This window comes from Chelonus insularis, unplaced genomic scaffold, assembly GCF_013357705.1.
Source record: "Chelonus insularis isolate UGA/USDA-ARS -01 unplaced genomic scaffold, ASM1335770v1 scaffold_714_pilon, whole genome shotgun sequence".
Taxonomy (NCBI): domain Eukaryota; kingdom Metazoa; phylum Arthropoda; class Insecta; order Hymenoptera; family Braconidae; genus Chelonus; species Chelonus insularis.
In genome coordinates, this window is record NW_023276795.1 from 2569387 (window position 1) to 2596914 (window position 27528).

At 32.1% G+C, this 27528-nt stretch overlaps 1 protein-coding gene across 7 annotated transcripts in view; it reads right to left on the minus strand.

Annotated features, from left to right (window-relative positions):
- Nucleotides 1–27528, minus strand: part of LOC118074029 (LIM/homeobox protein Lhx2) — a 180270-nt gene that overhangs the window by 28181 nt on the left and 124561 nt on the right. For all 7 annotated transcript variants that reach the window (XM_035094910.1, XM_035094908.1, XM_035094912.1 and 4 more), the window contains one exon: nt 189–753. In XM_035094910.1, coding sequence (XP_034950801.1) covers nt 189–596 — 408 coding nt within the window. In that variant the 5' untranslated portion in view covers nt 597–753. The remainder of the gene's footprint in view (nt 1–188; nt 754–27528) is intronic.

The following is a 27528-nucleotide window of genomic DNA, read 5'->3' on the forward strand; positions in this document are numbered from 1 at the left end:
TTGAAATATTTCCAAATTCATGATTTCTATGAGAGAAAAAAACTTCTTTCAATAGCTGTACAAAAATACTTATTGTTGACTTCAAAATATTATTCTTAATACTCAATAACAACTGTATCGAACCATTTCCGCTGAATTGAGAATCTAAATAGAGTGAAAAAAAATTGATAAACACCGTTAATGCTTACCTTCAAGGTGCAGTTGTTGTTATGATTGACAGGAGGGTAAGCCGGGTGGCCTGGTAAATGTGGATGTGTATGAACCGAATGATGGGGATTGTCACCCATCATTCCACCACTTCCGTGATGATGTCCATTAGTGCCCATGCCAGGAGTACCTGACATGGAACCGTAAGGTGTACCGGGATCAGTTTGGCCTGAATGACTCGGTGGTGAATGAGGACTAGGCAAGTCTGGTGTAGATGTGCTGTTGCTTCCTCCACCGCTGCTAGCACCACCTGCACCTCCACTTGAATTGCCAGTAGGCGTTGTGTATCCTCCGTGATGAGGTCCCCCAGCACCAGGGTGATGCGGACTACTCGACAGCGAGGGATGATGAGGATAAGCTGCTGAGTGGCCCGGATGGTGGGGGTTCATCCCAGCGGTTAAAGCGCTCGCCAGCTTGACCAATGATATGGGTGGGCCTTAAGAGCCCACCGACGACGTGTCACGAAAAAAAATATTTGTTTGTTACTCTATTTTACTGGTCCAACTCCGCGGTGTACGACCGCTTCTTCCTTTTTTCAATTCTCACCTGAAATATCAAAAAAAAAGAATCCAAGTGTTATTTACAATATTGACTAGAGATTATATAAATAATTATTGAGGAAGAAAATCTATTTTTGAACTTCATTGATTTTATTTGTTGAGTTGAAGTCATCCAAGTGGTATGAGGAAATGAATTGGTCATGAAATGATGCAATAGCAAGGAATAAATTATGAAAACAGTGGAAAGAATGAAACTTTAATATGTATTTCATTTCAATTAACGAAAATCACTCCGGAATTCCTTTAGTGATTGATCCCGAAACATTCCAATGACATGTCTAGCTTCAACAATTTGCTACAATTAAACTGAAGCAGCAATTTTACTTCTCGAATTCCACCGAACGGATGAACAAAGCTCGCAATAATTACTCGCTTCCATGATCTTTCTCTGGCTTCTAATCAAATCTTTCCATTTATTTTCCCTCCCTTGTGGGAATTCCCATTAGTTTACCTCCACTACACCGTTCTATTGACCTTTAGTAATATTTCTATTTATTGCCGGTCATTACGTCTAGCAAATATATCTTTGTATCAATAGCCTTAATGGAAAGATTCTGTCCTTTTATTGTTTCATATTTAACCCACTTAAGTTCAGCTAAAGTTCACACAATAATATCATTGACTCATTCATTCGTAATCTGTTGGTTTATGATGTTTGTAAATTCTTTGATCACTCGCCTTTCAAACCTAATTAATATATGATAAATATTTTCCTTTAGTTGTAGATCCAACCAGGTAGATGTTGATGCGATTTAGAGATTAACAAATGTTTTGGTATAAAAATTGGCAGAAAGTTCATGTAAAATCTCATTTAGTTTTCGTTTACCTGGTCGCCTGGATAGATTTAACCAGAGACCTTCATACCGATTCTTAATTAATAACGACGGTCCTTCCTGGTAGCTCAGCGTGTGGTTGTGGGACACCAAGCTGTTACAATGTTTAAAAATTCTCTATACCTTTTAACTCACTTCTCCCTCCCTCTGGACCGGCTCAAACAATTTGAGTGGCTTGACAAAATGAAGAAAAGAAATATAAATGACTTGGTGGATGAAAGGGCGTGGGTTTAACAGTCCCTTCAACTTCAATTTCACTACCCATTACACTATGAATGAGGAAAATCCCACTTACCAGCTGCTACTTTCAATTAAACCCGCGAGTACTAATTTCTAAGTTGATTGTCAACCGTTAATCGCTTTTATTACCTCTCGTATCTTATTATATACGTTGGAATTTTGAGGAGATGAATTTTTCGAGCTGATATTAGACTTTTATTTTCCAATCTGAGTGTTCAGTTCAATAAAAATACTCGACTAAATTTACGACGACTTTTACCGTCAATTTACCGTAAAAAATTCTCGGTTTTTATTTTATTATTAAAATTATACTCCTACGACAAACATATTGAAACGTTTAACTACATTGTTAATAAAATTTATATTTCATCATATTAAGCATTAAGAATATTTAAAAATATTTATATATATATTATCTAAAAAAAAAAAAATTAAAAACTTTCGATTAATACTTCATTAATAGAGTTGACGCAATTTCGTTACTTTGTTAGTTAGTATAAGATAAATATTTAATGAGAAAAAAAATTAATGAACGTTTGCTCTTCTTCTATGTAGGATAAAAGATGAGTGTAATTAGATAGAGCAGTAGAAGTCATAATTTAGAAAGAGGTCAAACAATTGGACTCATGAACATGCATTATATACTTGGATGCATTTTTCCTTGACTTGCGGAAGCGATTTCACTACGATAACGAGTCGATAGCGTGGAAATATATACAAGTATGCTGGTAATTATCAGAATGATAATGACTAAGCTAGATGGACAAACATGTGGCATCGTAAGTGCGAGTGAGAGAAGAAGGGAAGAAAAGAGAAGCGATCAAGCAGCTGATAGAGATAATTAACGATCGCGATCGTACGAAAACGAGGACGTCGAGTGCTACGAGGACGATTACAAGCGATAACGAGATGGTGGCGATGTTGTTAATGATAAGGAATGATAACGAGGACGTTCGTGGGCGATAACAATGATAATTCGTGAAGTTTGCATAAGTAAGACTAATGCAATTCTCATATACTACTGAATATGCTGCTTATTTATCACATTTTGATCGGCAAATTAGTCCTTCGTTGTCTTTAATTCACTACTGTTTTACACAATATTTAATAATAAAAAATTCTTTATGCATTAAAAAAAATTTAATCAATAAATAATTATAATCAGAAAAAAATTAAACTCTTTTCCAATAGAGCAAGGAACTCATTCTTTTTCAATTGCATACAATGAAAATGTAAATAGAAAGAATAAAAATCTGTTAATTAAAAATTTTTTATTAATTTTAATTAATGAAAAATCTAATTAAAAATAAAATTCCTTGTAATAATAACGATGGAAAGAATGATCTAGATGTAAATATGCAATATTCAGCATATTAATGTTATATAAAAAATATTCATTTTGCATAATTAAAGAGAAGGGAAATAAAATGATAAATACAAGACATATTTGATATGACAAAATAAAATAGAGTGGAGCTTAGTTTTAAGGATAATTACATGATCGTTAGGATCTCGATTTCGTAGTGTGATTCCACGAAGGAGGAAGGAGGATCTTTCGTGTAGAAAAGTACGCCTTTTCATTTGGCTGAAACCCTCTTGGCATACATCTAATAAAGGTCCACGGGTAGCAAACAGAGAGCCCGCTCATCTCTCGCATAATTACTATAATCGTTTTCACCAATAATTAGATTATTTTCAGAGTTGAGTCTTCTCCAGTGTTTCTCTCTTCATGTCCTTCTTTCCTGGCGTCTATTCGACCAGTTATTATCCCACCAAAGTTATCATTACCCCGTAGCCGATTCTACATTTTTTTATCGTATTCTTCGGTGAATTCTCTATACGAATATCTTCCTTTGTCCATCTTCATCCTCTCCTCGCGATTCCTACCACTCTAACTTGGTGTTCTCTGATTTTTATTGCTAAGAAAATCTCGTAGTGAATTCGTGCGAAAGACGAAGTGTTATTAGACGATACAAATGCCTTATTTTATTGTCTGGCTAGTTGTCGGTGGGAATGCAAGTACCGCCATTTCACTGTGAAATATTATTCCTGAAGTATAACCGTATAGATGATGAGTAAAACGAAAGTACACGTACAGTGTAAGCGGTAGTGGAATGGAAGCAGAAGAAGAGCATTTTAACTCTCTTGACCATCAAGTGAGAAGCAAGTAATACCAAGAACTTTGTTGTTGCCGTTTGTTTTATAGTGTTGCTATTTTCTCTCCTCCACATTATTTGCATACTTTGTATTACTTCTTTATTTTTAATATCTACAATTTCAACACTTGCAAACTTTACTGCTCGCAAAATTATCATGTATTAGTCATTCAAGAAAATATTTTTCCACCAAAGAAATTTTATTTCATTCTTTTTCTCTCTCTCTCTCTCCCTTTTGCATTTGCTGATTTGAATGAATAAATATTTACTTTACCATTCGGAGATTTTATTGAGTCAATAACTCAATTATTGAACTGCTGAATTACCGTGGATAAGAGAAATGCTACCAGATTTATCCATTGGTTATGGTAATGTTACACGTGTTTCAATGTGATATATCCATTACGGTCATTATGGATAATGATCATAAAGTAAAAAAGGACTTTAGTGAAGTAATATATTTATTCTTCTATCATATCCTGATTTTTCATTTTATTTTCAAAACTTTTAGCATGTCTAGATATTGTTTTCCTAAACTCCTACTAATCCTCATCAACTGATAGTCATCTTTTTTTTCTAAGACAACATCATCTATAATTAAATCTTAATTGACTCATTAAATTTTAAATGATTGAAATATTAGATTGGATTAATTACTGCACTACTTTGCTGAGACTTTCGCAATGACTTAAATTATAAATATTATCCAACTGAAGATATTTAATATTTTAGAGTAAATTAAATACGAGAATTTTAATTAATCGTAGGTACTTTTACATTCTCTTTAAAGTATACGTCACTAAGATTATTTATTTTTACGCAACTCTTAATAAACATCAAACAGTAATCGATAATTAATTAAAAATTGTATTTAAGAAAAAATTTTTGCGAAGTAAAAACATCATTAAAATATTGGAATCAAAGTTAAACCGTTATGTAACACATTCCAACTTTAAATAAAATAAAATTATATTTTCAGATCAAAAATAATTTCTTTCTTAATCGGAATATTTTTAAATAAGAATAATTATTATTAATTCAGGGTCTTTTGTTCTCAAAACAATTTTCATTCATTCTTAAACTTCAGATCATTGTTCCGAATGTGCAAAATAATAAAAAAATATCTAAAGCTTCTATTTTTTTCACATGCAGAAGCCGAGCTGCAATGTATATTCATTGGCGTAATGAATGAGAAATCAAATAAATACATCTCGTGAAAATCGCAATAGTAAGATTAGTTGTATAGCTCAATGTCCTGCAGTTCTTGTTACATAAAGCTCGATAAAATGTGTACCCTTTTCTCGTTCATCGGTACATCGGAATACACTCAGACCCTTAATACGTATTTAATTAAGTGCGCCTGGAATACGAGAACGTTGGTGAGAGGGTGAGATAGTGAATGCACCGCCAAAAGAGAGAACGTGAGAGAAAGAGAAAACTGGGGGGTCTATGGGTTTATGGTAGATATCAGTGCGCGCATAACTCTTGACTTCCTCTACCGGCGCAAGCCCCGCTGGCTCTTATACCACGATGGAATTTCATCCGAGCTATACGACATAAATCTCTGACGCATTAAAGCCGTTACGAGCTAGTCTCTCCGAGTTTTGGCCGCTTAATGCGTTCATTCTACTTGTTCATATGGACACCAAAGAGGATAGCGAGTGTCCAACCACTTGGCCATCCTTGGCTTGCTGAACTCCAACGTGCGACCAGGTGGACAACTGGGAGATAATAGGCGTGCTAGTTTGCTGCACGACATTATTTATATTAGCATCTTTATCAAGTATTCAACGAAATGTAACTATTTATTACGCGAAGGAAAATATTTTTATGTCTTCGAAGTTTTTATTCATTGATTGAATTATTTTTTAAGATGATACGTAGTGTTTTGTAAATGTTTGAAATTCTACAATACAGGAAAAATGGTTAAATTGATTATGTAGAAGCTTAGGTCAGAGAACGCTGTTAAGAATCTATAGAATTAAAAAAATTTATCGCCTGTAATAACATACTTATCAACATTGGAATAATAAGTTCTGATAATGGGTTGGATAAGGAAATAGATAATGAGTATTAAGTAAATGAACTGAATGTTTATATTTTAGTTAATTAATTAAATTCATTCATTAAAAAAATGAGTTATCATTTTATCAATAACATGATGATAAGATACTATTTTATTTTTTCTTGTTTGCTCAATATTCAACCACTCACTCGATCTCATTAAAATATTATTATGTAAATTTTTAATTTTACATAATTATCACACAATGGAGATAAAAGTGTTACTAAAACCATAATATTATTAATCTACAAAAAAATATGGATTAATATTAACAAAATAATTCTCACCACTTTTCTGTTGAATATTTATTAATAATTCATTAGTTTGTAAAAGGTTTTTTTTTCCCCTTCATATTCATAAACTATTTTTTTTTATTAGACAGTAAATATGAAATGGCTTTTGTGTGTTCAATAATACAACAATATCATTCGAAACTAATTTTTAGAGGCGTAAAAATTTTTGTGGATTCATATAAATATGTCTCAGTGACTTTTAAAGCCTTCACGGAGATTCCAAATGGATAATTGAATTCAACATGGGCCATATGTATAAGGTGACAAGAGTTCTTAGACCTTTGTAGGTTGACCTCTTCACTGAGGCAATAATACACGTTGAGTCGAGAGTCAAAGTGTAAAACTGTTATTTGCGCACAGTTGGAGTAGCTCAACGATATACGAATGATGCTAAAAGAGGGGTAAGTTAAAAGGAAAGAGACGAGAGGATTCATGCTCACGACCCCTGACGTTCCCCCATAAATATTGGACGGTGGCAGCTTGTTATACCACACCATGCAAACTTCAAACCAACCACGACACTCAATATTGCTTGACCACTAGTACTACCGCGATCCTACACAGTTTCCAATCACTATATGGGCTGATGAGTGCTCTATCTCCCCTACAAGAGGATCACAATGTGCGTGCACATCAAGTGGATGCATGAATTAGCTACTAATTGATTCACTAAACAATGATAGTTATTGAATTTCTCAATATTTAATCGCGCTTATCATTACTTTATCATCAACTTTACATTATTTATTCATAAATAAATTTTATTAATCAATTATTTTAATTGAATTATCTACCATTGATAAATTACAATGATCATTTTTTCAAATTTGTTTATTGCTCATTTTTTGTATTTTTTTTTTTATTACTCTGGAAATTTTTAACTGCTGTATTTTAGCATATGGAGTGTAATAAACAGGAATGAATTTATGGAAATATTATTTATTGTTAAAAGATGTTACTTGAAGTTTTTTAATTTTCACCAGATGAGAAATAATGTAAGGAAAATTTCCATGGGTATTTAAATGGTAGGCAGACGTGCAAATGTGTTTTGGATAAAGGACAATAAGGACAGAAGATCCTTGAACACATCTGCAAGCCAGATTTCTAATGTTGTAAAAACATAAGTTCACACACAGTCAAAATGTTCAAAGAAACAAAATTAAATTATTATTTAGCATCAAAATTACAACTATCATTGTATCTGTTGTTAATTCAAATTGTTTAATATAAAAATATGTCAAAATTTATACATCCTATAAAATCAGAATATTTCAATAATTATTTTTTTAATTAAAGAAAAAAAAGCCTGTACATAAAAACTACATTTATCAAAAAAAAAAAAAAATCCATGCAATATTCTATTTACCAGATTTTACACTCTTCTATATGATGAAATTTTATGTACAATTCATGTCAAAATTTTATTTGCACAGCAATAAAACATCGACATGATTCGACTGTTAATTCAACCGAATAAAAAAATGCATTAAATAGACACATACTTTTATATAATATTCATAAAGTAATAACGTAGGTGTTCTTTACATGCAATAATAATCCAACAACACATGCCTCACTATGAGATAGTCGACATTTATACAATAAAAGGAGAGGCTAGAGAATGCACTTGAAGAGGCGTGCACTGAGCATATACTCTTTACTCCTACATCTGTAATGAGAATTATCCTTGGATACATTTTGTATGACACACAGATAAATCTCATAGTTTGTTTGATACTAAAGATATTAATAATACAAATGTACATTCCAGAAGAACAATAAAAGAATGAAAGACTAATGAAGATATATTTCATAATCAAACAGAGCTAAAGTATATAAATTAGCAGCAATATCACAACATTATTCATCCAAGTTACAATTAAACAGAAATAGAATCGAAAACCTTCAAGCATTCCTTCTTCTCGTGGTATTAATTACTGAGTTCACTGATGTAGAATTTGTGGTTGTAAAGAAAATTCATTCAGTAAGCATTCATTGGTCACGGTAAATGCAGTATGCATTAAACCTGGAGAGCATCATGGTTGCTTAGAAGGTGAGAGAATGAGTTTCCAGCATCAGAGAAAGGAGCACATAGTAAGGTGGTCTTTGGTGATGGCAGAAGGGTGGTTGGGTGTCTCTAATTGGTCGAAATTAGCAAGTTTAGTCATTAGGAGAGTTTCCGACGGTGAGTCCACTTGAGTTCAGCTTCCTGTGGAAGGAAGGAAGGACGTTAGGAGGATGAAGAAGGTACTATGTATATCTATACATTCTGCTTTTGGACTAGTAGAGTAAGGACGTTTTCAACCATTGTTCTAGTGCTTCGTTTAGAGTCTAGAAACTCGAGGACTTCTAGCCCCTTATATTCCACGTTGTACGGGTCTTCATACTATTACTAAGTCAGATCTTGAATCCCACAAATAACTGTTTCTACTAGAATCTTGTGGTTTACACCCCTTAGATACAGCAATGACTTCTGCAGTCTTGATATCAACATTCTCACGTTAAAGGGAATGGTGTAGTAGATACTTAATTGTTTTACTCACGAAATTTCATTTAAAAACATTGAATAACACCCTAGAGATTTTTAATTAATGAAGAAAAAAATTTTTCTTTGAATTTTTTTGTTTTTAGTGAAAAATATTTTTAATTTGAAATTTGTCAGTTAGGTAAAGAGAAGATTTGTAGAAAATTAATTAAGCCTAAAAAAAGAAGAAGATTATTTAGAGTAATTAATTTTTAATTGGTTTTGTAACAAAAGATTCCCTTCTGTTGAAAATTATGATAATTAATTCACTGATGATTTAATTTTCATTTCAACCGCAGTTAACACATCCAAGTAGAACTTTCGCCGTTTGAGATCTTAATTTGAGCATTGGTTTGAATATATCCCGAACAATGAAATTGGTTATCTAAATCAGTGATAATTATCTGTGGGAAACATATCAAGTGTAGCGATTTATCGTGATGGAAGTTGCTATGTAATTGCAGACTTGTATACTTTAGTCTCGTTCCCGCACACAACAACGAAAATTTATTGTCGAACACGATTACAGTAATTTTCTCGGCAAGCAATGAAGTTTGAATCACTTCAAGTACCTAAGTCGACGATGATAAAATAAGATTTAGCCGTTAATCGAATCTACTAAGCGTAGAATCGCGCGCACGCGCGTCTATATCATCTACTTTTCCCCGTACACATTAATTCCGTTGGTCCCTACCATGAGTTTGCACCCTACATTACACGTTTGTGGTGGTAGAGAGAGCATAGAAGTACATACAATAGGCCAACAACTATGAAAGAGAAGGAGAAGTCTGTATTTGAGCACAGACGGTCGACTCTCACGCAACGAAATGCGAACAGGAGCAATAGAGTACGCACGAGCGTGTTGCAAAGGCATCAGCTGCTGTACGAGGACCCTTAATTATTCTATTAAACGGCTCGCGGACTTATTGTAATGCCCTTCCCAAGCGTAGAAAGACGCACACGCGTTCCAACTAGACTCAATGCCTTCATAAATTTATTGTGTCAGAGAGATTGTCCGGGCTTCTGAAAGGGATGAGCTTGATTAGAAAATGAATCGCGTGGCATCATCCATTTAATTTAGTTAAGGACTCGTTGTATTTGATTTAATGAAAAAATTTTGCGCATCAAAACAAGCATCAATGTGCAAATTTAAAATGGTCCTAGCTTTTGGTCTTTTAACAAATCAATTATCCTTGAATTTATAAAGTGGCTGATGAATATCGGTATGAGTTTTCTTTATTGAAGGGATTGAATTATTTATTACTCCAAAATAAATTGTAAGTATTTAAATGATATATTCAAAGTTGCTAAATATAATGACGTTTTTAATTTTTATTTTAAAATAAATGTTTGGTAGATTTGTTAGGAATTAATTATCATTGTGGTAATTTGAGTGACAATATGACTTTTTGCTCCATTAACCACGAGCATCTATCAGGGATATCCAATTCCACCAGCAGCTGCATTCAGCCCTTGTGTTTTTATAGAAAACTATTTAAAAAATTGAAAAATAATTTATTACTCCATGGGGTCTCGATAATTGGTCGTAAACTCAAACAAAAAATGGATAAATTGGTGAATTCCAAGAGTAAACTCTGAGTTTATGACAACTGCTGCCAGGTTCAAGACTAATCTCAGTAATTTTGTTACGGTCAGCGAGAATCCAGGGATTTTCTTTAGTGTAATATTCTCCAAGTCAATTTAAAAAATTTAATTATTTAACGGACCTTAAAAAGGATTATTTTTTTCATCATTTTAAATACTTTGTTTGTTGTACCATAAAAAATTCTATGTTGCATACTCGAATGTTACAGTTTATTTAGAATTTTTCAACTCTAAAACTCTTTTGAAGTCTCCATTTTTTACAGCTGAACAATTCATACTCAATTCATTGTATTTTATTCTTCACTAAAATATCATCAATAACTTCCATGTTAATTTCTAACCCAAAAACATTTTGCTTAAATTTACCATCACTGTAATGAGTGTATATGTAAGTAAGGCAGTTAGGTTTATTGAGAAAAATAGTAATTTGCAGTGAAATAGTAATTTTCAAAGCCATTTTGAGATCCATAAAATACAAAGTTTGTGTAAAAATACCACAAAGTCATGAAACGAGTTGAGTTTCGTACATATATAGTCTACGGAACAGTTGGTTATGTGTATGTGTGTGTGTGTGTGTGTAGGGAGGTTTGGCTGTTCACTATTGCGCCTTACTCTCTTTCAATTTCACAAGGGACCGTAAAGTAATGATTCCAATTTTGCGAGATCGCTCGTAGCTCCACGACGATTTGGATTAAGCGACTAAGGAAATTCAATATCAGTAGCTGAGATGGCCACATAAAATTACGGACTGCCACTTTGCTTTAATTTGCGCAGTAAAATGCTTTAGCCCATTTTTCCGTTCCTATTACCTCCTCTCTTATCCTTGAATATTGCGCAGATTAAATATACATACATAATCAGTGAAATAACATTGCGTTCTTTTTAGTGAAATCAAAGAATTATGTGATTTACTTATTGGCTCTCTAACACTAGTGCGTAATTCTATGAATTCCACAGAGTGAATACCCCCTTACCTCAATCCCCCTGAATACTTTGGAACCCATGAAATACGAGTACGATATTATATTCCTCGGCGCTGACGTAAACGACACTATATTCATGGCACGAGCAGCGTTTGTATACTCGGAGCTACCCATGTAAGCCACTTTTTCATTTCGTTCCATCGATTTGCAATATATTGAACAAAATGGAACGTTTACTTTGTGTCTTCCTGATCGAAAAAACATACTAGGAAATAAATTTATTCTTCTATATTAAATTTAACTTACTTCTCAAAATCAATCTCGAATATTTTATTATTATCATAAAGATTGCTGCTGCAAAAATATCTCTTGTTTTTTGGAAATAATAAAAATTACTCAGCCATAACAAACCTTAAGTCTAATAAATAAACGAGTAATATTCAATTCCATTTCTCGCGGAAGAATTTAATATATTACTTTTTATTTCCCCAAATTGAATTTCCGCAAATAAAATAAAGATAAAAATGAGATATAATTTTATGACGACTGTATAATAATGTTCAATAAAAATTCAAAATTATTTATTATGTATAGGAGACATGAATAATTGTGGCTTTTATCGGACATCCCTTAACCATGCTGTGATGGAATCTAAAACGACTTTTCCAAATAGAATATGTAAATCTGTTAGTAGAAAGCTTGCACTCAAGAACAAGTGGCCGGAATCTCGTTTTGCATGACGCCCCTACGTGTCTTACTATCTTTAGTATAAAATCCATTGGCCAAAATTTACGGCATACTACGCGAAAAAGCTACTTGTCTTTCTTCCTCAACGAAAACTCCTCGCGCGACTTTTTCTTCTCCCCCCATGTATCCATGTTGCTGCACGTAAAATGTATCCGCGTACGAAATTGAACTCACCCAAACGGCCATAATACGAAAACCATAGAATTCGCAATATCACATCACGCGCATTCTCTCAGTAGCGTATTACATTTTAGGAAGGGAGGTTACAACCCCAACAGTTATATTCACATGTACCACAAGAAGGTAAGAAAATCTCTAGTAGGTTTTGCTTGAATGTGGGCTGAGTGTGGTAAGGAAAAGGAGGTGAGACACAGACGTGTCACTACTATCAGTTTATCAGATGCTACAGGGGGTCGGTAACAGCTGTTACAACCCAGATATGGTAATTTTAAAGTGAGAGAGAATGAGTGAAATAGAGAAAACGAGAAAAAAATCCAAAAGAACAAGGATAAAGTTCAATCTGTAGGGAAATAGAGGAGGAGGAAATATAGAGAAGAGAAAATATAGAAGGGGGGACGTTTCGATCGATGTTTGCCAATATCTGTCAAACACATATTTTTGTCAGATTTATTTTACCCCACCACCCCTGGCCCTAGAGACAGGGATAAAGGTCCAATTTCATTTTCTCGCCATGTCGTAAAAGCGTACACACTAGTACCCCTCTACCCCCCGAACGCATTTCAAATTGGCTTTATCTTTCATTTGGATAAAACACTTTGAAAAAGTTTACAAAAAAATATTGAGCTCTCTATTCAATTAATTTTATACCATTATCTATATGTTCATCTACAAAATAAAAACAAAAGTATACATGTGTATTTAAATTTCAAGTCATGGTTACTGTTTTACTTACACCGAGCCTACTATTACGCGAATAATAGTATTATTTATGGCTATTTATAAATTAACAGGTGAATCGTTAATTACCGTAATTACATCGGTATAAAATATTCAATAACCAAGGTAATTTATTAAATATATATTATAATTTCAAACACTCGTTAATATTACATTATGTCATAAATATTTATATATTTTCATCTGAACTCATTTTTGATCTTCAATCTAATGTTTTTTATTATTTACTTCATGGCAGGCTAATGAATACCAGGGTGTTAAAAAATATTATCTCAGTCATTAATAATTAAAAATAACTTACTCAACATCATTTGTTGCTTCTAAACAATAGTATTCATCCATTGGAAATTATTTATCTGTCATTAATATTCAGAAGATAATTAAAAATGAAAGTATCATTGAAATTACTTTAACAATTAATTATCAATTCATTTAAATAAAATTATAATCACATTGAATTTATTATTAATCAACATACTCTATTATGATTCGAAATTGAGTGTGGTGCAATTTTTTATGAAAAAAGGCATCGATCTCATTACAATAACCTTCCAATGGGAAGTTAATAAAAATCGAGCTGTTATTTATCTTCAAGTTGTTGAAATAATTAAAATATCATTTTCGAGGATATCACTGAAGGAACAGTAGACTTTGCGTAATATAATATTGTAGTCCTTGTGTGTGACGAAGCTTATAAGAAAAGTAACAACATATACACGTGTATCTTGGTACAAAAACATGTAAAATAATAAATCGAAGAGAAAAACAAGTTTTTACTTGATTAATTTACAGTAGCAAATAAGTAGCTAGGAATCTTCATGACTTACTTCTCAAGTTCTTGAACATCAATGTGAAGGAGACTCATGACGTTTGCAGTAATGAGAGTAGACGAGGCCTTTTCACAAAGTGCAATCCAGCGTGACGCGCTTCTTATTCCTCGTGCCGTTCCGCTAGCGGTGGAAACGACATTTGTTGGTTCTCAGCTTACGTTCGTTACGTATCCAAGCGTACACTTGGAGTACTCACAATCGCCTATTTGTACCAAAGTATCTCTATATTTTGTATACATATAAACGTAAGTATATTGTAAATGTATTTACTGCAGAGAATGAAGAACATTCGGAAGCAATGGAACATGAACGTAAAGCTCTTTTCCACGCGAACTCTATGCAAAATTCTCGAGGATATATGTAGAGTAACAGCAATACCATTCGTACGCAGAGGATTTCCATTTTGCGGGAAACAGAACATGTGTGGGTGCACGCACGCGAAGCTGCCTAACAATCGCGGAAAAAGCTCTCAAAAGTCCCTCTCACTATTTCGCAGCTTTCACGCCGAATATTCTATATATGCATTGTAAAGTTGAGTATATAAAATAATATTTATGAAATATAGCCATGTGAATGTCTTGTTTTTCCGACTATTTTTCATTGTTACTTTCATTCACACTAAAGTATTATATTTCTACCCAATTTTTATCATCAATTAAATTTTTCTTGTTTCTCCTTAACATTATTTCTTCTTTTTTTTTTTCATTCAAGTTCTGTTATTCTTGTTGTTTCTTTCAAGCATAAAAATTAATTCACAAACAAGAAAAAAGTAAATGGTAAAATTTTTCAAAAACACCTGTTGTGCTGTTGAGTATCAAGAGCCATTAAAAATAATATTTTCAACATTTCCAAAGAGCTGTTAGAGAATATAGTACTCAAGAGTGATGTGTGTTGAGTAAAAAGTCTTGTTTTTTATTCAGCAATTTTTCAATGTTACTTTCATTTACAGGTGATTATATTTTTCGGCAAATATTTCGGCTTTTTAGGGTGGATTTAGAGTTTAATAACTGCTTGACAGTTAACAGTACTTGTGTGCTCTATGTCTGGTTTATACAACAGCAAACCAAAAAATATGTTGCACATTAGTAGCATCGTAACTGACAGCTGCAAAGCATCTGAATTGAACTGTTATTTGAATATATATATGTATGTATAAATAGTATAATTGTATAAGTGTGTGTACATAATAAAAGTGCGTGGAAAAACTCACACCGTTAGACGATTGATCGTTCTAGGTATTGTGAGTGACGCGTTAATTGTGCGGATTTGTCATCGAATATAAAGCCAGTTTTCCCTGTGTGGGGTTCTGTAGGATTCAACCGAGGGTTATGTATCTCATCTCGGTGGTGTAGGGGACACGGTGGATTACGAGACTCTTATAAAGATTTATTTTAATATAATATAGGTAACATAATATAGTATATACATAGTTGGCAAGTCATCAAAAAAGAATAAAAGTTTTTTCAATAATAAAATAAAATGACGTTTTATTCAAACGAGAAACGTAAACTCCTCTTCTCGATCTTGTTATCCGTAACTCGAAATCTCACTTACTTCCCTCAAGGCAGCAGCAATGCTCTCACGTTTTTCTATTTTTTATTTTTCCTTTGCAGCTTCGTCACTCGCACCCATGACGACAAAACAATTTTAACGACCAACAGAATAAAGTATGCCGGCAAGGAATAATCATCGTACATTTTCTTTTGCTTGTATGTCAAGTATTCGAGTAACAAGGTGAAACACGTTACAGTTGTACGTATAGAACAAAATCAAGATCAAATCACTGCATGTATTATTTTTAAAAAAAACACACACACTCTTGAGTGTCACTGGTTCTAAGAAAAAATAAAAAATACAGCAATTAAAAAAAACTACAATTTAATAATAATTGTTGTGTAATTATTTTTTAAATAAATTAATTGCATTCCCTTGGATTTCTTCAAATAAAATATAACATCATATGTAAAGAAATATTTCTTTAACAATTTTTTGATGACATCATCCCCTAAAAAACTTCTGCAGATAATTATTTCACCTTTTTCAATAATATTTTCAACAAAGTATCTATTTTTTTCAAGTGAAATAAAAAACTAATTGAACATTAACATTCCTTCAACTTTCTCTTCTTACTTAATTATTATCAATTAATATTATAAAAAAATTGGAATTTCTTTCAACCTGTTTAGCAAAGAGTAATTTTATCACCAATTAGCATGAACACTTTCAAAACAATTAAAAAGAAGAAAAGAGTAAAAAGATTGTGAATGTAAGACAAAAGTCAATTGTTTAATTGGTATCGAAACAGAAACTAATACATTATACCACCAAGCACACATCCATTAGACTGATGACATGGTCGTTAATCAACGTATATATACTCAAGTGTTTACTTCCACTGCAATCGAACTGTCTTAAATGACTGATTAATCATTATTGACAAATAGAAACAATCAATTACAAACAAGCTGATGATTAAACAAAATCTCATCTGAAACATCTGTAGAGGTATAGAATTATAACTCAAATTGTATCCTATTGTCAACGATTAGGTTAAAAGGAAAGTATAAAAGGTAAATAAAAATCATGAGCTATCATGGAAGTGTGATGTGAGAATCGATGAGTTGTATTGTTAACAAAGTCAATTTATCGAATTTCGTGCAAAATGCATGTCATTGCTCGTAATGACCGATTACCCTGCATTTGGCATAATCATCGGCCCATAACTAGAAACATCAGTGACGATGCAGAATGTTGTGTCTAGCCACATTGGTGAATCGTTATTGAATTATATTTAGACCCATAACTAAATGATCACTTTGCTTCGTTAACGAACAAACAGCTCCATCCAAGACAGTTTCAAAATTAACAAGCCAATGATTAATTACAGTAATTACGTTTATGTACCATATTCAATAACAAGCTCATTTTCAAGTGCTATTTCTATTGAATATATATTATAATTTCAAATTATCATTTATACATTATGTATTACTTATGTTATGCATATTTATGAATTATCAGCTAGATTAATTTTTTATCTTCACTCTAATGGCTTATTCTATTTAATTAATTATCTGGAAAAAATTTTACATATTAAAATTCATTTTTTTTTCTTTTAATGGCCAAGTTATTAATGGTTTTTATCGCTTTTCCAATTAATTTTAGAATAAATTTGTTGCAAAAATCTTTTTATTACCGGTGAATATGTTTAAAAGAATAAATATTTATTATTAATTATTATCATATTTATTTTTTGCTAATCATCACTGAGATCTTTAAATTAATTCTAAAATTGATTAAATGTGTTATAAAATAAATATGCCTGATTAAGATCATCACACATGTCATCATTATCAACCGAGCCTTTTGTTGGAATTAGATAATATTTGAAAAGATAATATCTTGGGTGATGCATGTGAGCACATATTTTTGTTTAAAAAACCTGTAGCCCTCAGTACACATTTAAAATCAACAAAACGTTTCCTTCCAACACCTCGACTTTCAAGTACCCTCCACCCACCGAGTCCCTAAGCAAATATATGTTTATTATTCGACAGCCATCGGAATACAGAGTAGTACATTCCAGCAGGTTCTCTTTTGCACCTGCATTAATTTTTTTTATCTGTCCACTTTGCATTGAATGATTGGTGAATTCATAAATGAGAAAAATACTGATAGATATTAATGCCTAACCGATTATCTGAGTATCTTGATATATTCTGACGATATAAAATCAATTGCCACAAACTTTCACCGCGTGGGCGAGTTGCATTTGGTTCGTCCGGATCTCCCACGTGTTCAATATACCCACCAGAATGTTGTTTCATTGGTTCTTATTCCCGTGATATTATAACTTCCTTACGAATGATAATTTCCTACACACACCTTACTACATTTTTTTTTATAAACAGTAAATAAGATTTATTATTACAGAACATAATAAAAAGTTAAATGCAATATCTTCATACAAAGGAAATTCTTATTGAACATTAATCCCACCATCGATTAAGAATTAGTCACAGCCTAAGGATATATACGAGCAACATAATAAAGACGATTTTTATTTCTATTCGTCATCCAGCTGTTGAAGATTATTGCGATAAATGTATTTATTAAATGAATTTAATGAGTAATGATCAAGCGGAATAAATTAATAGAATATAATAATTACTAAAGGAATTGCAAAACTGACGGAATAAAAATGATGTTATTACATGAATAAAATATGGTTTAATATGCGTTCTATTACGATGGAAATTAAGTATGGAGTTATGAAAAATGTAATCATCATAAATATGTATTGATAATTAAAATGAAATTGAATGAACTAAGAATATAAATAAAAGAATGATTAACATTTAGAAATCATCATGATGATGACGTTGCCTTTTAATATCTGAGTCGACAATAACCCAGAGAGCGCCCAAACGGAATAAGCCAATTTTCCAAACGATTTCTTATCGTCTGCAGTCGATCAACCCGTGCTCTATAGGAAAACGAGAGTGATTTCTGGAGAACCCATTCACTTGCAGCTTATTTGCGGTCGTTTGCTCAGTTGTAACGCGAGTGGGTGACTAAGTAGGTTGCACCTACACTATTTAGAATCAACACAAAGAGAGAAATCGGCGTTGGATTTTGCCATCTAATGATGTAATGTATTAACACCTTGGCGTGTTGGGTCCACTGGTAATAACGGTAATCTAACGTAGGAAAGATAATAAAATTTTTTTTTACAATTCTCCAGCATCTTTTGATTTATTCTTTGCCCTATGTTGCCGCAGTAAATCAAGCAAGTTCTTAGAATCGATAGATGGGCTATTTGTGTTGCTTAAGGATTTTCGAGTGGTCCTGGGACCAGGTGGCTCGTAAAATAATCGTGAAGCCCACCCTCGATCCCTAATAGAAGAACCCGGAACACCTGCGCGGGACCAACTTTGCCTCAAAAGAAACCCATTTCAGTTATTTCTGCTCATATTGTCAATTTAAGTGTTCGTTTAATTTTGATATTAATAAAGGACTTCGGTTAAAAGATTGATATTTTTTTCTAGGAATTCGATTAAGTTTTTTTGACGGTTTCATTGCGAAAATGAGCTTTAAAATTATTCTTCTTAAAAATTTTACCAATTTTACACTTGAAAAACAATCAAGATTAATAAGTAACATAAAAAAAAATTTAACTTCATTTCTTAATAATTAATATTTACTTGACATTTTAATTTAACATCATTTAAACTCATTGTTAGGTGTAAATTATTTTGAGCTTTTTTTATAAATAAATTAAAAAATAATTGGATAAGAAATGCTTATAAAAATATTGCTCGAAACATTTTAGAAATAATTGGTCAGTAAGAAAAGAATTGTTGAGTCATTTTATTTACTTTAGAAATAGAAATGAATTTTAAAAAATTCCTTCCGCTCATTAATTTCAAGCTAATTGATAGCACCAGACCATATTTTCGATTTTCTGCTTCATTTTCTAAAACCAAAAAAAATTGATTTGTATTTTTTTAGTTGGATGAAATACACCAGAAATTTTTAGTGAGTAAAGTAGAGATCAGAGGGTAGAATGAACGACTGAAGATCAGATTACACTGAGATATTTCAGCTCAGGAGAAATGAAACTTCCAGTTGGTTGCATCTCAATGGTTTGCTGACGCGTCGGAGGGCCCACAAACAGGGCCGTAGGCCCTCTGGCTACATGATGAAAAACTAACAAAGATTCTTGACAAAGGGGAAAGACTCACTTCTTCTACGTTCTTATATCCTGACACTGATCTCCCATCACTCACATGCCTTTGTTCATTTATGGTCCATAATAAATGCATTATATTTATTTGTAATCATCAAAAATAACTCAACAATTTTAATTAATAAAAAAGTAACTCGAAATTCCTCAAAAACAATAAAATATACAACTTTTTAGTGCATTTTTAAGCTGGAAAAATGCCTGCTTCATACATTGTACAAATGAAATTCCATGAAAGTATTCCATAAAGTAATTCTATGATATTTCATGATATTAAAATGTTTCATATGTGGTAGAAAAAATTATAGACATCATCACACATATGTTATTCGAATCAAAATTACCAGGAGACCATAACCGTTGTGGAAGTATTTTTTTTTTTTTCAACAGAAAAAAGCCATGGGGGAACGTCAAAAGCTAGTGTATTGGACTACATAGTAGAAGTCTGACAATGTAATAGGCAAGTAATGACCCTTCACAAAAAATTCAATTTGCTTTATTTGATCCTGTAATTAATCTTTCTAAATAATTAATTTATATCTACCAATCAATTCCAAATGCTCATCTTCTCTTTTTTTTTTTTTTATTAAAAATAATCTTATTAAAAAACGAAATTGGAAAACCATTTATTTCTATTATCTGAACTTTTTTTCATTTATATTAAAATTTTTCAAGGGAACAGATCAATGGACGAACCCTTACGATCAATAAACAACCAATGACTTTCAACATATCAACTTGCTTTGAAGTATTAATGAAAATTATTTAGTCTTATTTTAAATACAATTATGTTACCCTAGAATCAATCATCTAAATATTTTCAATAAATACATGCAATAAAATGATAAAAAAATACTAGAGCTATTTTTTGAAGTGCAAACATTTGTAAAAAAACGTTAAGTCTTGACAATAATGGGAATCGAAATATAATCCAGAAGAAATGAAATGCTGATGCTTAACAATAAAATAAATAATAGAAAGAAAAAATGCAGCAAAGAAAAGGGACGAGAAGGTTGTATAGAAATCGAAAGTGGGAGCTACAGAGTTCACTACTGAGAGTGTAGAAAGATATATACGGAGGGGGTTAAGACGTCACCCTACCAACAGGTGGTGATGCCCACTCCCCGACCTCAGTGCTTTCTATCTCTCTTTCAGCGTCCCCTTTTCACCCTCTGTGGCAACAGCCAGCGATAACCCGCGGCGACACCCGATAAAACCGTGTCTCCGGGTGGCTGGGGTTGAATAAGACCGGAAGAAGTGAGCCAGAGATGAAAAGAGAAACAACAGATGGATTATTATCACTGCGATAGAACATACCACACACCACACACGATTCCGGCGCTGATCCCAGAAACTTTGTGATTGATATTCAAAGTTTCCATATGTTATAATCGAGAAGGAGATATAAAAAAATATGGAATTGGATACTTTTTTATTACTCAAGGATGTAGAATAATAAATTGAGGATATTTTATGCGAGAATTAACAATCAAACTTTAATAAGAACTTTTCTGAGAAATAAGAGGATATAAATGAGCTATTAAAGTCCTTCATGGTAAACAAACAAATGAGCACAATTCAAAATCTGCGTTTTGGATTTCTAAGGATCTAACTAAGCAGGACAATAGGTTGATTGTTGAGTCCAATTCACAAAAGATCCTTCCTCCTTTTGAGTTTCTTTTCTTTCTCACTCTCTCCCTCTTCAACCAAGAAGTGCCACCCACGTGCTCATATTCCTCGACATCCTACAATTGTCGAACTCGTAGACTCATCTCATTGGAATTTAAACTTTTTCTTTTGCACACTTAAGTGCTAAAAATGCCGGGTTTATTAATTTTATCAATACGTATGATTTATTAGTTACCTTATGGGGAATACTTTGAGGTCATTTTTCGATAATTTAATGCTGCAATAAATAAATTAATTTAATTTTTACATTCCTTTTAACCACATCGTTATTTTTTAAATTAAATTCAACAATTGTTATGACAATAAATTTTGTCATAAAAATATTTCGAGGTAATATAAATAATAACATTAATGCGGCTGAAATTTTTTCTATAAATAATTCACACGTCTGTGATTCGAATGACTCAAAAAAATTTGGAAATAATGAGGCTGATTCTCAAGCAGTATAAAAGGTATGAGAAGACCCACGAAATAAAAGAAAAAAATTCGTTAGTTATAAATATTTTTTGTACTACTTAAGATGTATCATTCGTTAAGACTGTTGTGAGAGCACTGATGGTAAAATAAAATGGATAAAAATAACAAAACGAAATAATAAAAATAAAAGTAGAGAATGAGACGAGACACTACCAAAAAGGGTGGTCTTGTTAATAAGCATAATTAGGCGGAAATTGAATGCCCCTCGAATGCCGATTATTATAGAGCCCCACCGTCTTTTCTTTTGATACAGCCGGTTGTCTCGCGAGCTCTGGAATTGCCCTTCGTCCTTGAAAATAACGATCGTATACGTATACACACGAAACGTGCACGTCTCTTTTCATCAATTCTCGGACCGTTCACCCTTATTACATTATTTTATTTTCGCGATCCCTTATATGTATTATTTATTGGCGCGTTATAATGTTCGATACATTTTTACTTCATGATAGAATTAATCATATCAATATGATAATCATTTTAATGACATAATATCTCCACTACACTATACATCTCATAAATATTTTACACACTCATAAATATTTATCAATTTTTCTTTTTTAATTACACTTATTTTCATTCAGCGACTATTTGAATAAATAAAACAATTTTTTGATGCATTTACAAACAATTTTTAAATATTTTTTTAATTGATAAAAATTTTTAATCAATAAATAACCATTTTTGCAGCAATACTTGCCTTGGATAATAGAAAAAATATTTTTTAATTTTTATTTTAAACAAAGTAATGAATAATTACAAATTATTCTTGCATTTTTTTTAATCATTCTTTTCGATGACTTTTTCATTAGTGATTGCAAAAATATTAATAAAAAAAAATATATTTCCAAAGCCCGCATATGATAATAATCATTCAATGTCTATAACCAAAATAAAAAAAAAACTAATATGTAAAATGTCCATACATATTTTCCGTTAATTTTCTCGAGCATTATTCTTTTTTTATATTCTCTAAGCTTTATACAAATATGCAGAAACCATTATTCTAAATACTCGAATTGGTTTTGTCTCTCTCCACATTTGAATGTTAGAGAAAGATGAATGACTCTAAATTGAAATGTAATGTACACCCCTTTTACCCTTTTCAATCTCATTCCTCTAGATCGTCTCTCAATCTATACACATAGCCATAACACTCACAAACACCAAGTCCTCTTTATTTCGAAATGCTCCAGCACTTTGGTCTGTGTATAGTATCGCTGGTTGACGAGAAATACCGAGTTCAAATAGAGAGATGAGAGAGAATATGGCGAAAGGGTCGTCGTCGTTGTAGCAAGAGAATAAGACACAAGAAGAGGGTGGGGGTAAGTGTAGGTGATTTACAACTGCAGATTTAATGGAGGCTGTTTACTGCTAATTAAAACCAAACCCATTTAATGTTGTATTCGTGCTTGGAAAACCAATTCTGTACAGAATCTCTCTCGCTTTCTTACACGTGATACTTGTCTACCCCTAAGTATCTCACTTCCTTCTATTCGTCCCTTTCAAGTGAGCTGGAAATGATAATTTTGTTGTATCTCGAGGGTACACTGGGTGCTCGTTAGAAGGTCGTCGTCGTTGTCGACGGGAAATACGTCTAATTATCCCACTATGCGTTTCAAAGTGATTCATATTTATCCATCGCAACAGTACACTTGTAATGCGTCCATTCGTTAATTTTACGACGAAGACTTGAGAAGAAGAAAAAGAAGAGATGGAGGAGAGGGGCAGAAAGTGTACGAGAAAGAGTATGAAGGGGGAGGAGGAGGAGAAGGTAAAATAATTGGCACGGAACTTTCACGTTGACTTTACTCTCTGACTGAATTTCTCTTTCTCTTCGCTTCTCTACTTCGTGTCACTTGTCCTCGTCGTTCTCGAGAATTAATAACCGACCCTCTCGCATCTGCAGCTCGTTAATGATTCGTTTCGTGAGTCGTGCGTTTTCTCTTAATTTGACGTACTTGCCCCGCGGCATCGCGCTGACAGATATCAATTTTGTAGCTTGAACAAGAGAATGAAAAGAGAGACGAAAGCATTGCCATAGTCACGATTCATCTTACGATTATTCTTTCTCTTATTTCACCTCGACGTTTCCCAATTGATTGTATCACTGATAGTTGATAATATACTCTCTGAGAGAGAGGAGATCAGAAATACGAAGACTTAATTATTACTAACATTTAGCTGTTTAAAAGAACGAAGGAGAAGAAGAAGATGAAGCGGGGAATTTATTTTTTAATTTGACAACTGTTAAATAATGAATGAAAATAATTTATTTGTGTTAGATAAATTTTTATTTAGAGATATTATTGTATGCTTTATGATATCATGTTATTAAAATCGCCTATCAAAACTCGTTTTCAAGAATTTTACTCTAAATTACAGTATTTTATAATTCTTTGTAAAAGCTTTCAAAGTAAGTTTTCTTTCCAACAATTTTTATATTGAGAAAAATTCTCTTTTATTGCATTAAATAAAAACTTATAGCCAATAATATATTTCAAACAACTTTGAAAAAGATTCATTAAAATAGAAAAAAAAAAATTGTATTTCTTTTATTATACTTAAGGTGTTTTTTTTTTATTATAATTTTATTTTTTATCTTTATCGTAATAGTAAGTAAGAGTAATAATAAATATTTTGTAACTTGTGAGTACAATTTATGTAAAGTGTATCTTTATTCTGATTATGTAAATTTTTTCTTTTGAAAAAATAATAGTGTTAAGACATTTCAAGATGCTTTAGAGTGATTTTGGTGAAGTGACTGCAGGTGTAATTCATACTGAATCTGTGTTAGTACATTGGAGGAAAGTAGTGGAAATGGAGCTCTTATACGAAAGTACTCCATATCACTTTATTTAAGATTTACCCTCTCACTCGTCCTTTTCAACCCTCAACAAGACTCGTCCATTTCGCTGCTTCTAACATTCGCTTCTTTCCCTCTCCTCCCATTTCCTCTCTCTCTCAATTCTACCCGACTCCTTCACTTTTGCATCCTCGAACAACCACTCGAACGTTCGACGATGCGCAACTTTTCCACTTTTTTTTTTTTATCCATTTAAATTCATCGCTCACTCAACGTCAACAGCTTATACTTGTATTTATTTATTCAATTATTACTTTATTAGCTAGGTGATGTCTTTACTTACTAAATTATTCCATTTTCTTAAAATAAAGTCAACCATTTTTTTACCATTAATTCAATGAATACAATGTAACAATCGAAGGTACACGAATGAAACAAAGCATAAAACTGAGTGAATTTCTTAAAGGGGAAGAGTCAGTAGTTCAATGTCTCGAAGAGAAGACCCGTGGCAACCGGAACGGCGCCCACGACTGTAAGGAGACATCGAAGGGAGAGACGGGAAGAAAAAAGATCAAAATATATTTCTACCTTGTACAACCAAGACTCTTTATCGACCCTGACCTCGAGAAAATTCAGTAAAAAACTGCATTAAATTCTCCATTTTTATTTGCTGACTTGAAAAATTTACAAATAAATAAACACCTTAAGTAAACTTTAAATCAACTCTCTCTTTTTTTTCTCTTCATTTGTGATAATTTAAGTAGAGGATTAAAGATACCAGAAAATCCCAGTTGATGTTTGAGTTAATCATAAATTAAATATATGATTCATTGTTAAGTTCAACACAGTTATCATTTGACGTAAAAGTTATGAAATAAAACTTAAATATTACAAAACTATTAATAATAAAAAAAAAGATGATAAACTTTTTCTTATAAAATCAACAATTATTTCATTTACAATATCAACAGTTGTAATTAATCAATGATTAATCAATTTAAAAAAAAATAAATGAAATAATTTTTTCTTAATTACTTAACGACTAAAAAAAATGATGATGATAATTATTTATTATTATTGAAACGAGCTACCGATGTGTGTACTTTATCAACTTCAACAGTGCAGTTAATTAAATATAAATATCACAAATAAAAAAAAAATTTGACTCTAAAAATAAATAAATATCACGGGGCAATCCCTAAATTAACTCTCTTAAAGGTGATAATTTTTAAGCGACGAATTGAAAGTGGTAGGGAATTCTTTCAAGTGCATGAGTGTTTATTTATGATTCTTGTAGCAACGTAAAAACGGTCGTAAGCACGCGGATAACGCAGCTATGTACGTATATATTTATTTGTGCTGTGTATACGCGCGAAAAGTATCATCCGTTTCTCGATTTGACCCTCGTTCACGCTCCTGAGTCTCATTCCATCCACCTCCTGCACTACACATCGCGATCTTGCATCCTTCTTGCATCTGTACTCGTCCTTTGCTACACACTCGCGTTCTGATGGTCAAGAAGAGGGGGTCCTTGCTGATTCCACCATATAAACCGGTCCGTCAAGTTACCCCGCGACCCCCCCTCTACAACGGGCCACCTGCTTGGGCCCAGAGAGTCCCTTCGGGGTCCTGTGACGACCAAACTACGCCATATTTATTCGAATCTCATCATCACGAGTCATTTTAGTACTTAAATATTTTATTAATGCTCTCATAATCTTCGTCAGCGTATTCACAAATTTTTAAGATTCCTCTTCAGCTGGATATGAATAATGAAACTCAATTGGAGAATATTAAACACGAAACGAAAGTTTGATTTCCAATAAAAAAGATTCATTTCTTAATAAAATTACTATTAATTGTTAATTATAATTAATTATGCTAGACTAAGAAGCTAGACTAATTGACATTGATTTATGACTTTAATTAAAACGAGGCGCCAGTGAGAGGAGTGACTTACACTAGTGGGGAGGATTTAACAACACCTTTAAAAGCTAAGGGTCTTTTGTCAAATAGGTCATTCACCAACGACAAAGCTTGTAAATAAAAAATTTTAATTAGTCATTTTTATCCTTGCTTTTTTTTTCATCTTCTCGTGACATATTTTCTACTGTTCTTGAACAGAAGAAAAAGAAATTAAACCTTTCCGCTTTGTATATTTTTTCTTTTCGAATTATTTTTCCTAAAAGTCAATGATAACTGTGTACACGATCATTTTTATCATTGATATTGAACTTGAGCACGATAAGACTGTAAGTTATTAACTAAAAAGTTGAGGATAAGATAAGAAAAATTAAGATAACATTTTATTTATAACATTTGTGCAATCAAAGTGACATTATATAAAGCAGTATTTATAATAAATGTTAAATAATTCAGTAAATTATTTGCTTTTTAACTTCTTCTAATAGATTAAATGAATTATATGATATTAATAAATATAAAATGAATTGTCGATGCTAATAAATATGTAAAAGAAGACATTCCAGATTTTTAAATTTATTTTATTACATCTGATGTTTTGTTGTGGTTCTATGACACTAGATATATGGCCTAAGAATGAGCATGATCAAGAAATAATCATTTAAGCTCGATGATATAATGTGAAAAAAATAAATAAATTATTTTTTACAATCAATAAATCATATGAGAAAAAGCTATCTAATTAGAATTGAAGCATATAATAGGCACTATATATACATATATTGGGAGAAAAAATTAATCAGATACAGAAAATAAATTTTATTGATAACGACTACCATCAATGCCATCATTCTAATTAAATGCCATTCATTTGAAGATTTACGTTGCTGGTAGCGAAAAAATATGACATTGAGTTTAATTATAAAATTATTTGATTCATATTTATATATATTTTCATTTGTAGCATTTTTTCATTTCCAATCTGT